We start from the raw sequence: 15,994 nt of genomic DNA, 5'->3' as shown, positions 1-15,994 counted from the left end.
TAGTTATGCATTAGCACCAAGTGCTAAAAAGGAGGAGTCAGTAAACTATGCACAAGATGATTGGGCATTCATTGTGCACTGTGGTAATGATCCTTCTATCCATGTATGCATGTCAGTGACAAATTAATATGTTTGGTACTTTGATAGTGGTGCTAGCAAGCACGTTACTTCCCACGTGATTTATTTTCCTCACTTAAGTATGCTCCTCAAGGAGGTATAGTCACATGTGCAAACAACTCCTCGTATTTAGTAAAGGAGTTGGTAAGGTTGTTCTCACTCCTTCTGAAAATGATCAGAAGTCTTGTTTATGCCAGGCATTAAAAAAACGTGGGGTTAGTCTCTGCCATTGCTAGAGCAGGCCTAGTGGTCAGATTTGTTGATGACATGTATACAATTCATGACCGAAGTGATGGAGACATCACCGTGGTATCTAGTACTTTAAGCCATGGGCTTTACAAGTTAGACATGTATAAGATATTAACACATAATGCTTGTTCAGCTACATGTTATGAGTGATGCGGAGCTATGGCATGCTTGCTTTGGTCACTTGAATTTTGGAAGTTTATGGAGCCTTAAAAGACAAGAGATGGTGTCAAAGTTGCCAAAGCTTGAGGCCTCTGTCAAACATGTGTGTGAGGGGTGCATTCTGGGCGAGATGCAACATGCATCATCCCGATTAGTTATGGCTATTTAGAAATTATAGCTTATACATAGTGATGTATGCAGTCCCATGAGGACACCATTGATCGGGGGATATCTCTACTTTGTGACTTTTATTGATGACTACTCCCCAAGGCACACCTGGGTGTATCCATTGAAGGCAAAGTTATCTAAGACAATAAAAGAGCAACTCCAGGAGAAGATGACAAGGGGGTGAGAGCCAAGAGAACTTGCTCTGAGACTAATTGTTAGGAACACACAACCACTTAGGGGGGGTGTCTTAGCAAAGTTTTTATTCCTAGTTTTTCATCGATCATGACGCTAGGCAAACAAGGTTGAGGCATAGCCAAAAAGTTTTTATTGAGCGCTTATCATTATGGACTAGACTGTTTGTGTTGTCTGCAAACTATTGAAGGCACATTGGCCCTTATCTTCTTTGGCATTTCTATTCCTTTCAATGTTTGCATCTTGAACTAGCCAGCAAAGTGCATCTACAACTATTGTAAATAGGAGATGTGCAAGAGCACAGACCAAAGGCTTTTGTTAGTAGTCTATTCATAAGCTTTATCGTCAAAATCAATCTTGAAGAAAACAGAGTCCTAGTTTATTTACTAAGTGTGTTCTATTCCTTCCCATAGGGCAATGATGGCATCAAGAATTTATCTACCTTTGATGAAGTCTTTTTGTTCCACCCTGATCCATTCTTTAAGGCTATCGACTAATCTTCTTGTCAGAGCTCAACAAATATCTTGTAGGTGGTTGTCGACAACATAGTTATGGGTCTCCACTTAGCAATGATCTCCTTGGGAAGGGTAGAATGGCATGGGCTAGAGCCGCTGACCTTCTTAGTATATTCGATTACCCTCATCCACCAGAAGCAAGCGAGGGTTCTCGAAGGATAGGGCGACTACCCCTGCCATGCACACCTCCCAGTGAGTGCAGAAGGTCCTTTTTGTTTGTTCAACCCCTTCTAACCACTATGATTGCACCAGAGGTCCCTGAGTCTTGTTGGTTCTTGGATAGGCCCTAGTTTACGGTACCTATGGGACATGGCAATCTTTGCTATGGTGTTTGCTCAGCCCTTCCTTTCATGACTACTAGCAAGGAGGAGCCTTGCCTTTCACACTCTGCAGATGTTAGATTCCCCTGATTATCCATTTGGCTAGAGGGACTCGGGGCAAGATTGGGAAATGGGTTTCAAGTAGCATACGTGGGTGCAAGGGTATTGGGGGGACTGGGTTTTAGGTAGATTGTCAGCTGTGGCTACTGATGGGGCTGTTGATTTGGTTTTTAATATAATTAGATATTGTTGTCTTTGGGAGATATAGAATTCTAGAAACAGTATAATCTTTTAGAAAGAGACTTATCTAGGGGTGGATGTGTTAGAATGGATGCATAAATGTGTATATAAGTGTTGGTCAGTATATTATGTTAATAAAATGAATGAGGATGCTGTGGTTCAGTTAATTCAGGCCCTTCAAGCTAGGATTAGATGATTTGTCCTCCAGCTAAGGAGACTCTTGTACATTCTAGGTTACCCTAACTGTGACAAGGATATTCAGGGCTGGAGGTGAAAGCAAAACTGCCTAAATTTGGGCCAAAGACAAAGAGGTGGTGTGTCGCCTTCATTGAGAATCCTTTGGGGACAAGACCAGTGTGGTGAAAGTCTGGACAAAAGGGGCGGTTATGGAGAAGCAATCTCCTAAATGCTGCACTTTTGAGGCCATGATTTCTGCATGTATGCAACTAGGGTACCATATCTCATGGGAGAAATCTTCCTTTGTTTGGGAGGATGAAAGGTGGGACCTGATCTGCAGGTTACTAAAAAAAAGAAGAAGTTACGAAGTAGCATATCTCATGGGAGCAATCTTCCTTTGTTTGGGAGGATGAACGGTGGGACCTGATCTCTGAATCCTGTTGTTATCTGTTGACTTAGTTTTAATATATTTGATGTTTTCCCGAAAAAAGAAGAAGTTCGGAAGTATAAATGGATGCTTCAGAGCGATCATATGATGCCCACTGATGAATTTTAAGCACTAAAATTAAAGATGCTTCACATCGATCATACACGCTGAAGGCGTCAAGTTTTAAGCACTAAAATTAAACGGTAAATGACCTTTGAATTCTCTTAGAGCGCGCCATAATCTTGCATGAAAAGATTGAAAAGGGCAGGATGGGCCCAACTTGGTTGGCCAGCGTGGCCTGTTACTTTTAGACAAGCGTCGTGCCGGCCCTGAAGCTTGCCATTGAAGCCGCCTTTGGTCATCATGATCATAACGGCGCCACAGCTTTGAACAGAAAAGATTAGGGCAGAAGCTTTGCAGAACTGGGGTAGATTCTTGCAGGTCTGCAGCAAGCAGAGAGAAGGGCTGCATAATCGAGAGAAAGGAGTTTTCCAGAATCGAAAGAGAAAGAAAAGAAGCTATGGAGCTTGTTATGGTGCAAGGAAAGCAAACCTGACAGAGAGGGATTATTAGGGTTCTAGCAGGAGTGGATTGTGTTGTGGCAGATACAGGGCGCGATATCAACATATAAAGGAAAGCAACCGTCGCAGAAGGACTCGCCTTCGCGAGGAGTAAGGCCTGTGAAGGGAAACGCCGCGGAAAGGCGCTCTTTCCATAGCTAGGAGTCGGGGGCGAGGAATTGTCGAGACTTAAGACAAATGCTAGAGAAAGAATCGCCATAGCTTAGGGTTAGGTCTAACGCTTGCAGAAGAAAGCTCCACGGTTAACAGCTAGGGCAAAGGAGTCGTCATAGCCATTATTTAGGACAGACAGCAAGCTTAGGGTTGATTTGCGTCTGTCTCCGTTTCACCCTTGTCGACATTTCTTTATTCTGCGGTTGGTCTTTTGCCATGTTTTACTCTCAGTTCATCTTGGCCAAGAAGGGCCCTCTGGCTACCATATGGATTGCTGCTCACCTTGAACGCAAGCTGCGCAAGAATCAGATTACAGAGACCAACATCAGCGATTCTGTTGGTATGTCATCTCTGTGTGTGTTTTCTGTGTGTGTGTGTGTGTGTGTGTGTGTGTGTGTGTGTGTGTGTGCAGGCAATGCAGAGTTCAAGCGCCTTTTGATTGGGAAGTAGAAATAGGGCATAAATCATAGTGTCTTGGAACAGGTTTGTTTGATTTTTCATTTGTCTCGCCGTTCATGTACATTGAATCTGTTTTAACTCTGAAACCTGTCAATTCGCTGAATAATGATGGGTTTGGATATGCACTGCCTTGGTTTATCGACTCACTGTCTCTGTGCTGAATTCTCATGGATGCTCTCTCTTGAATCTGTTGGCGTGTCATTAGTCTGTCAAATTTATCATGAGATCACAGATTCTTGTTTATGTACCATTACTGATGGATATGGTGGTCTGTCTAGATTCCATCCTGTATCCGGAGGTACCCATTGCATTGAGGCTCTCTGGCCATCTTCTCCTGGGTGTGGTGAGAATCTACTCGCGAAAGGTGAACCTCCTTTTCAATGATTGCAGTGAGGCATTGCTCAAGATACGCCAGGCATTCCAATCAAGTGCGGTAGATTTGCCTCCAGGGGCTGTTGTGGCACCTTTTCATTCCATCACTCTTCCAGAGTCCTTGGATTTTGATGACTTGGAAGCTCATCTCAGCCGCGAGAATGCCATTGCTCGAGCAGACAACAGGCTGGTTCCTTCAGGCTTTTTTCTCTACCGCTCTTCATTTCCATGCACAGTGGCTGCTTCTTAGGAGGCAGACTGTTAAGGGTCAGAGGCTTTGATATTGGGTAGTTTGGAACCTCATTTAGGTTGTGGAATTTTCATTTTTGCCTTAATTGCTTTGACACTTTTAGTGTTAAATGGCCGAAAATGCACATCCCACAGTTTTAGTTCATTTCAATTCTTGATGTCTGCTACTTTGCAGAACTGAGTTCGAACACCATGTTACAACAAGAGACCTTATCACTCTGCAAGATCAAAATGATGACCGCCAATCCTTTTTTAATCTTGATGGTGAGATTACTCTATTGTTTATCTGAATCTTATAAGATAATATCAATGTCTTCGAAAGAGAGGCAGCTTTAACTGGTGACTCACACATTACTGATGATGGGTTTAAATTTCTTATGTTTCTGCAATCATCTTCTCCCTTCTATTGGCTCGTAATCTGCTTGATAATTCTCTCATTTACATGTGCAGAAAGATTTGAAGATGGCAATCCTTATGCGGTGTTGGATCTGTCTATTGAGGTCTGCACAAGCTTTTATTGCCTTTTTGACACATCTGAGTTTTCTCTTTGAAAAATGAGTTTCAGCATGTTCAACGCACTTACTCAGGGTTATGTTCTGCTCACTTGGCAGGAACTCACTCCTCCGAAGGCTGCTTTTCCAAGTGCAGTTTCTTCTCGTTCACATGTAGAAGAGATGGCTGTAGAGGATGAGTACGTAGCACCTTTTGAACTTCCACCAAGTTGTGCTAGAAAAATGCATGATATGTAAAGTTTTCAGTTGTCTGATAGGAATGCTTGTGTTCTCTTGCAGCATGCTTCCACCGCTGCCCATGGAAGACATTGATGGCATGGATGTCGACAGGGAAAAGGCTGCTTCTGCAAGTGACTTTGATATGAATCTAATGAATGAGAACTTGGAGCCACGAATTGGAGCAGTTGCAGGGGGGTCATCACCTTTCCCAGACACAGCGATGGAGATTCCTGACATTGAGAAACTACGGGCTGTGAATGAGGTCGGTGAACATGAGCTTCTCATTGGATTCGGTGACCTTGATGTGCATAGAGAGACATCTGTGACAATGGATGTAGATGACGGGTTTCAAAGCATTAAAAAAGGGGTTGATATAGGAAGCGTACACAGATTATATGAAACTCCAGTATTAAGGGAAGAGTCAACACCCTTTAAACCTGAAAGGTCTTCACCCATCAGGAGTCCTGCAGCTTCTTTTGAAGACCATGACATCTTGGGAAGCATCCTAGGTACTGCATCCTTGGCCTGCTTACCTTGAATAAGTTACTTTTGCTTCGGGCTTCTTAATTCTGTCATGTGTTACATAGGTAAGAGAACACCCAAGCTGGATGTCATGCCTACTCCAGTGTCAGCTAAGCGGGGTGGAAGGAAAAGAAAACGGATTTTTGATGGTATCATGGCACTGTCTAGTGCGTAAGTATGTTGCCCATTTTTAGGAATTGCATCTTTTTTGTTTTTTTACTAGCTTATCCATATGTTTGTGTCTGCTAGTGACATGAAGAAGCAACTGAAGAGCACTAGTGACCTTTGCCGAGCTCGTAGGAAGGCTCCTTCCACTGAGTATGAGATTTGGATGTCACAGAGGGATAATCATGTCGTACAAAAATTCTCAGCACCATCTGCGCCTGGTAGGAAAGGATGGAAGGATGAGGTATGCAATTGTAAGATGTAGCCATGCTCTCCTGCTTATTGTTTAACAGAAGGTTCACCATCTGTGCAGGTTTGTGTGAAGAATTGAAAGACTTTTTTGATGGTGTGATCAACAAGAAATTGAGTTCTCCTGTGAAGGAAAGAAATAATTGGCCTTCACTGAGAACACCTAAAGCAGTAGGAAGGTTGGATTCTTGTTCTAAAGAAGGGGTTGATGATGTGAGAGCAATGGCTGATGCTGAACCTGATTTAAGACACAGTGAGGCTGTTACCAGTGAGAGAGAACTTGCAGCGCCTTCCACAGCTGATGATTCAACAAAGAAATCAGAAGCTTCTGGTGAAGCTCAGCCTGGAGCCTTGTCTCCAGATCCTCAGCTCCCTGTTGATCAAGACCAACCTGAGGAGCCCTTGTCACCAGGTCCTCAGCTTCCTTTTGATCAGGCGCCGGCCATGAATGATGCAGGAGCACTGGAAGTTGCTGTAGGACAGGATGAAGGAGCTCCAGAGTTGGAACATATAGAAAGCACAACTGTGATGGAAGCCAGGGAAACGGAAGATGAAGCTGTTGCTGTAGCACATCAGCCAGATGTTTACGAGGTGCCCAAGTCTCAAGTGAGTCCAATACCTTCAATATTGAAGTGGAATGTAATTTGTATATTTTTAGTGAGTTTCTTCTTTGTTAAAACATGTTCTTTTTTCTGGTTTTAAACAGGGGCTAGGTTTTCTTGCTGATTCCAGAGACACAGGTGAGCATCGTCCTGTCTGTAAAACAGCAAGCATTTTTGTGAAGATGTGTTTTGTTCATGTATGGGTCACAGAAAATGCTGCTCCCCCAGGCCAGCGGAAGGCATATATATCTGTGCACTCTGATTGGCTTCTGTACCCAACGTTGCAGTCTGCTGGCACATCTGTTGGTGCTCCATTGGGGATGAGAGTGGGCCAGCTTAAGCTTAGAATGCTGTATGGCCTGCACCAGCACACCTAAGCAGCAACACTGGCATTGAGGTTGTCGAAAATGTCTGCTAGAGAGTGAATCTGCTGGACTAAGTTTCAGTTTAAAGCAGTTGGAGGTTCCATATTCCTCTACAGGTGTACATAGTATTATTCCCAAGGGCCAAGGAGTGAAACATAGAGGAGCTTAGTAAAACTTATCTGATATCATGACATTCTTCTATGTTTTACTGGTTTCTGAAAACCCGATCCCACTGTGCCATGGTACTCCTCTACTTCCTTGATAGGGATACCCTACGGTGTGGGGGATCGAAAAGGGCTCCTCATGGCCCTGAGTTGCTAGTGTTGTGGCTGTTGGCCTTTGGCTCTCTCCCTTGGTGGTTCTGAGAGCTTGAATGTAATGAAGTAGGTTTGGGTGCATATGCACATGGGGAATGGGGCCTAGGCACTTGGGCTTAGGGACATTTACATGTGTACTTTGAGGGGACCCTATATGAGGCATAGGACTCATGGACATTGTTCCTTTTTTATCATTATACTTTTATGAGTACTCTTACTCTCTGGAGCTCTAAGCTTTCATGGTGGACTTCTCCCTCTTGAGAAGCTATGTGTGTATTGAAAGAGTGCACAGAGCGAAAGCAAAAGGACACTAGAGTGTGCTGAATAGAGAGTGCAAGAGAGAGAGAGACAGCCCCACCTATTTATAGGTGGGGAGAGCTGGCCGACTGGAGCTGAATAAGCTGGCCGACTGGAGTAGAGTAGCTGGCCGATTGGGAAAATACCAAACGGGCTAGGAAAAATCCCAAAAAAATATGGAAAATAGGGGTGGCCAGCCCACAATCAAGAGCCATGGAAAAGGGACCAAAAGGACACTAGAAATGGGCAGAAACTAGGGATGAATGTGCTAACACCCCCTCTCAGCACCAGATGCTGAACATACTCCGAGAAGCCGAAGAAGTCCTCCTCTGTCTCAAAGACAAAAGAATGCAACAACAACAGGTACCAGGAAAGCTCCACAAGCAATCTCCATAGCAACTCAGCTAAAGGGACGAGCAACACATCCTGGTCATTGGTTGTAGAGTCGGAGGCGAAGCAATAGGAGACAAATCTCCCTTAGAAGCTGTGAGATAGCCCACTGTCTTCCTCAAAAACATTACCAGAGATATCATCCTGGCAACAAGGAGAAGTATGCACAGAAATTGAAGGCAAGGCAACAGGAGAAACGAATTCCTCAGATGCAGTGAGCAAAACTAGCCCACTATCCTTCGCTGTAGGAACATCTCCAAAAGAAGTATCCATAAGATCACTGGCTGCATAGCACCCAGAAGCAGAAACCATCTGTCGATCGCTGGCATCACCATACAGGTCACAAAGCAATTGCCTCACATAGAAAGTAGAAGCGTCATCAGGAGCACAGATGAAGTGTCGAAGAACCGAATCTTGACAATTCAGGAGGAGAAAGCCATAGATCTATCCGTCAACCTTCCTTCACTGACACACATCCTCTGCAGAGGCAAGGTCCGGCAAGCATTGATTCTTGTACGAGAGAAACTCCATCAAACCATACTCCTTGAGAATAGAAGTAACCTGTAACTTCCATGACTGAAAGTTACCACTATCCAACTTGTCTACCTCATCTAGGAAATAACAAGAAAGTGGTACGAGAGCCAAATCTGAAGCTATCATCATTGATCCAACCAATAGGACCAAATCTCATAAGATAAAAAAACTGTCCAAATCAGAAAATGCTGATGTAGGTCCCTTCCTCCCACCAAAAAGCAGTCCTAAGAGGCTAGACATCACCCGAAAAATCCTCCTGTAGCAAAAAATGCAGAAGCTTTTGTCGACTGTACCTCCAACCTTGAGGCCCACCAGAAGAGGGAAGCAAAAAATGCAGATTTGATATGGAGAGAAAAGGCAGCCACACAGGGCCTGGGAATATGCTGTAAGAGGGTGCAAGAGGGAAAGGCATCAACTAGGACTGTAGCTTGGGCTCTCCTCAAGAAAACGCTAAACTGTAGATCCAAACTCCAAGTAGGAAAGAAACGCTGATGAAAAGTTACCTTTTGGTTGCAAGCGATGAAGCCAAACTGAAGGAGAACCAACCAGCAGAAGCTGTCCACAAAACGCAGCTGATAATGGTATTGTGGGCAATCTGCCGTCCAAGAAGAAGGTTGCAAATCTGTGAAAAACGCAGAGGATAAGGGGCTGGAAATAAGGCTAAATCTGGGACAGCAGATGGAATCGCTGAACCGGGAGCGATGACACCATGAAAGAGTGCACAAAGTGGAAGCAAAAGGGCACTATAGTGTACTGAATAGAGAGTACAAGAGAGTGAGAGAGATATGGAGCAACTATGCTGAATATACTGGAGCAAAACAGTCCCAAGCAAGAGACACAAGTAGTCTCATAAGTGAGGGAGTAAAGATGTACAAGACAAGATGAAAAGTGAGAGGCCATCCCCACCTATTTATAGGTGGGCAGAGTTGGCCGACTGGAGCAGAGTAGCTTGCCAATTGGGAAAATACCAAACGGGTTGGGAAAAATCCCAAAAAAATATGGAAAATAGGGGTGGCCAGCCCACAATCAAGGGCCATGCAAAAGGGACCAAAAGGACACTAGAAATGGGCAGAAACTGGGGATGAATGTGCTAACATGTACTCCATTATGAGTGCAATAGGTGCTACTCCCTATGATGAGTGGGACATGTGTATTCCATGCTAATGAGTGCAATCCTCATTGCATTGCTCTCAGCTTATCATAGGGAGTAGCACCTATTGCACTCATAATGGAGTACACACATAGCTTCTCAAGAGGGAGAAGTCCACCATGAAAGCTTAGACCTCCAAAGAGTAAGAGTACTCATGAAAGTATAATGATCAAAAAGGTACAATGTCCATGAGCCCTATGCCTCATATAGGGTCCCCTAAAAGTACACATGTAAATGTCCCTAAGCCCAAGTGCCTAGGCCCCATTCCCCATGTGCATGTGCACCCAAACCTACTTCATTACACTGAAAGCTTCTGATGGTGCCTTGTCTCTCACTATGTTCTTTGTCCTCAGCTTTGGCTAAGTCTATATATGGTGGTTCAACTCATTGTATCCATTCCCAATGCTACCTTATCGACGTGTGGTGTCACAAGTGGTGTTGTAGTGAGGGACTGAGCTGTGCTGCTCTTGAGTTGTAGAACCCGATTCACTACCTTTAGACAAAGGACTGGATGTAGGACTTGATTTACTAGCAGCCATGGCCGACACTTTCCAATTAAGGAATAGATGTGTGCATTAGGGAAGCTAAGCAAGGGAAGATGCAGCAACATGGGGCTTACCTTGTTCTGCACACTATGGTCTCGTCCTTGTAAAATCTCGCTTCAAAATCCTGCTTTTGACTTCATGAAATTTGGGCGAAACTGTTATTTTTCAGAACTTCGCAGTTTTAGACTCGTTTCATAGGCTCAAAACAGGTGATTTTTTTTCTTCCTATGCCCATTATTTGGTTTGTTGTCTCTGTGCGACTCTACTTGCCTATTTTTGAGCTCATTTGCAGCCCGTTGCTCTTCCTTGAACCACTCTTTGCTCTCTCCTTGCTCCTTCCTTGGCACCCCTTCGCTTCCCTTGCTCCCTCCTTGCTCCCCCCCTTGGCTCTCTTTTCTTCAATTTTCTTCTTCCCCCTTTGCTCTCCTCCATCTCTCCGTAAATATTCATCATCTTCCTATTTTTCCTAATTTTGCACAATGCCTTACTGAAATCCCAACGATTCTACTCTTGATGTATGGAAAGATACCATTCTAATTGATAGATATGGTATTATTAGAAATTAGTTTTTGGTTTATGTTCTTCAAACTTCACTTTTGACTCTTGAGAGACTGCATTTTAGAGTCTAGGAGTTTATGCTTTGAAATTTCTATGTTTCAAGCTTTCAAATTCATGAATCGTTATGTTTTTTGGTCATCTATTCGTATATGGTTTGTCTCTAAATGCTCTAATTCATGAATCATTATGTTTTTTGGTCATCTATGTATATATGGTGTGTCTCTAAATGATCTAATTCCGTTTAAAATTTTATTAATATTTTGATTTTTCGAAACCTATCCTTTACGACCACCATCCAAGCAAGGCTCACAACAGCTCTTTTCTTCTTCTTCTTCTTCTTCTTCTTCTTCTTGTGTGTCTTCCATGGCAGCCTCTATTGCCTCCTCAGGTTTGTTTAATTTCGGGACAGAATGTTTCTAGGTGAAACTTCAATAACCTTTGAAACAAAGAAAACCTTGAAAAGTTTTTTTTTTTCTGACTGGCCTTCGGCCCAAGATCCTCCCGTAGTTACCAATTTTTGACCACCCGTAGACACTTAATTATCCACCCGTAAGTGATGCTGCCAAAGAAGCACCAAGGGGGGTTTTGAACTCAAGACCTCTTGGTCCTAGGTGAACACCTTTACCACTTGAGCTATCACAACCTTGAAAAGTTTTTTGTGACTATGTTCCATCCAGATCAACTTAAATGTGTAAGAAAATGCATGTTACATCAACTTATTATTCCCCTTCTATTCTCATAAACCCTAAAATTCATGTCATAATGTTATCACGTGTGTACAAACAACCATGAACTTTCAGCCGCTCCCCTTCTTAGCCCTCCTTGCTGACATGGCATCTCCCAGTTTCCCACAACTATGATGATTACCTCGGTGTGTTATCTGTATGCATGTGTGTGTGTGTGTGTGTGAGAGAGAGAGAGAGAGAGAGAGAGAGAGAGAGAGAGAGAGATGCTTTCTAACTCATTTGGTGACAGACGAACCTGCAAACGAGGAACAGATTGGAAAGAGCTCTGCAGATAACAGTGGCTGGTCATCTCGCACAAGGTTTATCTTCTTGACTTTTATATGCATTTTTCACTCATGAGTGCGCTTGCTCGCAGGCACATCTCAGACTTTCTGAACATCTTTTCAGGGCAGTAGCTCAATACCTCAAAGAAAAGTTCAAGGACATGGACACTGCCAAGAAAAGTGATACGAATCAGAACCGTAGTCTAATCTTGGCGAGATTACTAACAGGAAGAACACGAAGAGAAGCTGCACGCATGTTTTTTGAGACACTGGTGATTTTTCTAACATGAACCGAGTCAATGCATTACATTTTCATACGAGGAGTGTTTTGCTTCATCTCAATGCTTGCGTGTTTCAGGTTTTGGGAACAAAGGGTTATCTTCAAGTGGAGCAAGATGGTTACTATTCTGATATTCATCTCTTGGCCAGCCAACGATTACTAAAGACAATCTTGTAAGAAGCATTTGCGGAGGCATTGGATAGTTTGTATGAAAATTTTGATGGTTCAGTTAGAATTGAGTGCTGCATATTTTGTGACCTATTGGGAATGGAAATCATTTTGTATGCACAGGATTCCATTTTCTTTGATTTGCAGTAGTTTCTTGTATGTTTGATCTCACACCTTAAGGGTCTGCATGCTGTATCACGTTGCTTCAAATCTTATTTGGCTTGTTACCTCTTCTTTTGGAGGCTTCTTTTGGAGGGAAGGGGGAAAGAGCAACATTGGGCTTGTCCTTGCGTTTTAAACCAAGTGATCCATCAGTCTTGCATAGCCTTGGACGTTGTTATGATGATGTTCTCAATTTCATGGACACCTCATGGTGCTAGCTTCTTTCTGATACTAAAATTTGTTCTTAGCATTGACTTTTCTGAACACATGATTTGTTTAGTACCACACACACTAATAAAATCATGTTTGTGGCGTGAGAGAATCATGTTTGTTTAGTACCATGTAAAATCATATAGAGTTAATAAAATCATGTTTGTCGCGTGAGAATCTAGTTTTTGGGAGAGTTAATGTGGGTTCGAGCAATGATTTGAGAGCTATGACTGGATTTTATGCAACGATGTTGAATAAAAGCCTCTGAAGTGTGGTTGACACCACTCAAAGACTAAATAATTACCTTCCTTTTCTTTCTAAGTTGCAAGGCAAGCTCTTTGTTTTAATAGTAGTAAAAGGTCATGCATCATTCTCTATAAGAAAAACTAGTAAGGAAAGTAACTTATTTACAACAACAAATTCCTAAATCCAAACTATGGCTCAAAACTATTTAATGATTTTCACACCATGCCTAGTCTAAGAAACTATAGTACAATGAGAACTAATTTAAAAATCATTCTCTCTTTGGAAGGAGATACATTTAGGCACACTAGGCTCTGCCTAACTAATATGTTGTTTTGTATTCAGGGTTTGACAAAGTTCAAGCCAAGGGTTAGACTTGTAAAGTTTGGTCCTTCAACTAAAAGATGGTATAAGAAAGGTAAAGCGCGTGGATCATACTTTTGTAGCCTTTATATTGAGAACCCAGTTGGTACAAGACCAGTGTGGTCTAAAAAGGGGAGCAGTAGTCACCAAAAGGATGCACTTCAGAGGTCTTGATACCTCTATCCCGTTGGGATATTAGATCTCATGGGAAAATTCCTCTTTTGTATTTGAAGCTAAGAGATGGACTTTGATTTGTAACTTGTTAAATGGGGTTTGAAGGATGTTAAATGGGGTTTGAAGGATGTTAAGTCAAGAATAAAGATGTTAAAGCTTTTTGGTATATGATATATATATATAGGTCAGAACTAATTTGAAAATCAAAGTTTTAATGAAGTTTCCTAGATCTACCTTACTAAGGAAGTCAAATTCAAAATCAAGTGACATCATTGAAGGCACTCATAGTTGATTATGTAATTAAATAATTTAATACCATGTCTAGTGCGAGAAACTAAAAGATTACAAATAAAAGATAATCAAATAAACAAGTGAAAGTCATTCAACTTTAAATTGTACCTTATGACAAAAGTCAAAGCTAAGTAATAATCAAATGTTCAATTGAGTATGTCATCAAATATAGTATGTTACTAAATACGCATGTTTTGAGTTTTATTGGCTTTGGTGTAAGTTGCATTCTTGTAAATTAACCTTGGAAGTTAGAATCTTGGTATGCATTGTAGATACTTGGGGATTCCACCTAGAAGCATATTATTAGTTGGGAAGACACGAAGACGAAAATGCAAGAAAGATTTGTCATAGATAATGGAAAAGTTATGGTGCAAAATTAACATTGAGATTATAAAAAAAGCCCATGTAATTAATAAATGATATAGCGCAAAATGTGGGAAGAACCCTAGGGCATCCTTTAAAAAAATGTATGGTACAACCTCAGTAGTGAACAAGAGATGAGTTTTATTAAGTTTTCTTAATTTCTCTACATTTATAGGTCTAATAACTAAACACCAGATTAGGGCTCTCATATTTATCTTAAAAGTATCTACACTGTGTGTGTGTGTGTGTGTGTGTGTGTGTGTGTGTGTGTTTAGGAAATATAAATACACCCCAAAGAACTATAGAATTAAAATAGAATTTAGAGAAAAAAAGGGTAAAAGAGAAGTTGTTAGGATAAAGGGATTGAAACTTGGGCATCAAGTGCCCCTAACCAAGGTGCAATTGTACCAAGCATTGTTTGAGAGGAGGAACCATCTAGCAGTTGATTAGGATCTCTATATCATGATGTGAGATTGATCTCACTAAACTCTTCACCTCTATTGTATTATCATACATGACCCGATGTATTTTGCAAAGTGTGAGTGTTTTGTTAAATGTTTCGTGCTCATGGGTTAATGGGTGAGCACAATAAATTAATGCAAAGGGTAATACTAAAATTTGTTTCGTGACAATGTTTTCATAAAGAGATTTTAATTTTAATTTAATAATTAAACTACTATTTAGGAGTTGCTTTGGTCATTTTCTTTTGTTTTAGAATTTATTTTAAGTGCAAAAATCAGATTCTTCGAAGGTAGTAGAGAAGACTTATAATCGGCTTTTATTGGGTTTATGAAGCCACTAATGGTCTTGCATTTTGTTACAAATTCAATATATGGATATTGATGGTCTTTTATTTCATAAAAAATAATCAAGATATTGGTCTTGCTTTTATGTCTAAAGCTCATGCTATCCCTCTTCATTTTTTATCCCACTTGTGTAATCAAATTTTTTGGTAATCTTAGAGGCCTTCCACTATTCATTTTCCTCCCATTGGCACAAAAATGTCATCACCACCCATTTTTTTTTTGTTTTTTTGCACCTTCAACTAGGGTTTTCCAATGACATGAGTGGGAGGGAGCATGTGTGTTAGATAATATTTTGTACACAAAGACCACCATTTTCATTCTGGGGCTGTTATAGCCACGTTTCGTAAATCACATGAAATGAAAGAAATCCCTATTGATATCTTGCTTGGAGCATTATTAATCACTTCATAGTTATTTGGACCATTATTAACCACTTCATAAGTTGCCTGGATCATTATTAAACACTTCATGAGTTAACATTGTTTCACCTGGCCCGACCTATCGTTTACCTTCTTACCCACTCTACCTATCTTTTATAAAATGGTATTGGAACATATTAGGGGCCTTAACATGTGCTTAATGTTGAATAGTAAAAGTCTAAGGACTTTGTGTACATATTTGCTTAAGACTAGTACATACTTTCTTATACTTGTAATAGTGAAACCCAATATTTTTCGCCGTTGATTAGGAGGTTAAACTTTGAAAAACATATTGTTTTGGAGCTTTGGTGGATGTGTTTAGATTGTTGTTTTTATGTTGTTTTGAAGATTGTTACATTAGGGCATTCTAGTTACATTAGGGAAAAACCCAAAAGACTTAGTTTCATTGCATTGAACTTATAAATAGCTTAGAAATTGTGATTAGGAAGGAAATCCACTCTAAAACATGAACATTGAGCTCCATTAGGTGTGGATTAGAGTGAGAAAGTTGATTTATTCATGCATTGTTGAAATTAGTAGCTTACAGCATGCAAACTCAACCAAAATAATTAAAAAATAATTCCTTGTACAGCTACCATTAATTAGGATTAAGAACCCTAACCGCCCCTATGGCAAGTTCAAAAAACCTTAAATTATGAGGTATGTGCCTAGGTAGGCCTATTTCATAAAACTCACTAACCTT

The 15,994-nt window shown here is 41.2% G+C and overlaps 1 protein-coding gene across 1 annotated transcript; it reads left to right on the top strand.

Moving 5' to 3' along the window:
• Nucleotides 1-2,873: 2,873 nt before the first annotated feature.
• Nucleotides 2,874-13,360, top strand: LOC147614934 (sister chromatid cohesion 1 protein 4-like). The gene is made up of 14 exons (XM_086780249.1): nt 2,874-3,638; nt 4,036-4,315; nt 4,554-4,642; nt 4,829-4,878; nt 4,990-5,069; nt 5,170-5,618; nt 5,697-5,802; nt 5,881-6,017; nt 6,110-6,651; nt 6,752-6,785; nt 11,779-11,848; nt 11,937-12,084; nt 12,171-12,265; nt 13,221-13,360. The coding sequence occupies exons 1-14, from the start codon at nt 3,515-3,517 to the stop codon at nt 13,225-13,227; spliced, it is 2,211 nt and encodes a 736-aa protein (XP_086636375.1). The 5' UTR covers nt 2,874-3,514; the 3' UTR covers nt 13,228-13,360.
• The last annotated feature ends 2,634 nt before the right edge of the window (nt 13,361-15,994 follow it).

This window comes from Cibotium barometz, chromosome 41 (assembly GCF_041138505.1).
Source record: "Cibotium barometz isolate CiBa-2024 chromosome 41, ASM4113850v1, whole genome shotgun sequence".
Classification (NCBI taxonomy): Eukaryota; Viridiplantae; Streptophyta; class Polypodiopsida; order Cyatheales; family Cibotiaceae; genus Cibotium; species Cibotium barometz.
Note: the sequence above shows the minus strand (reverse complement) of the source record. Positions and strands in the feature narration are given on the sequence as shown.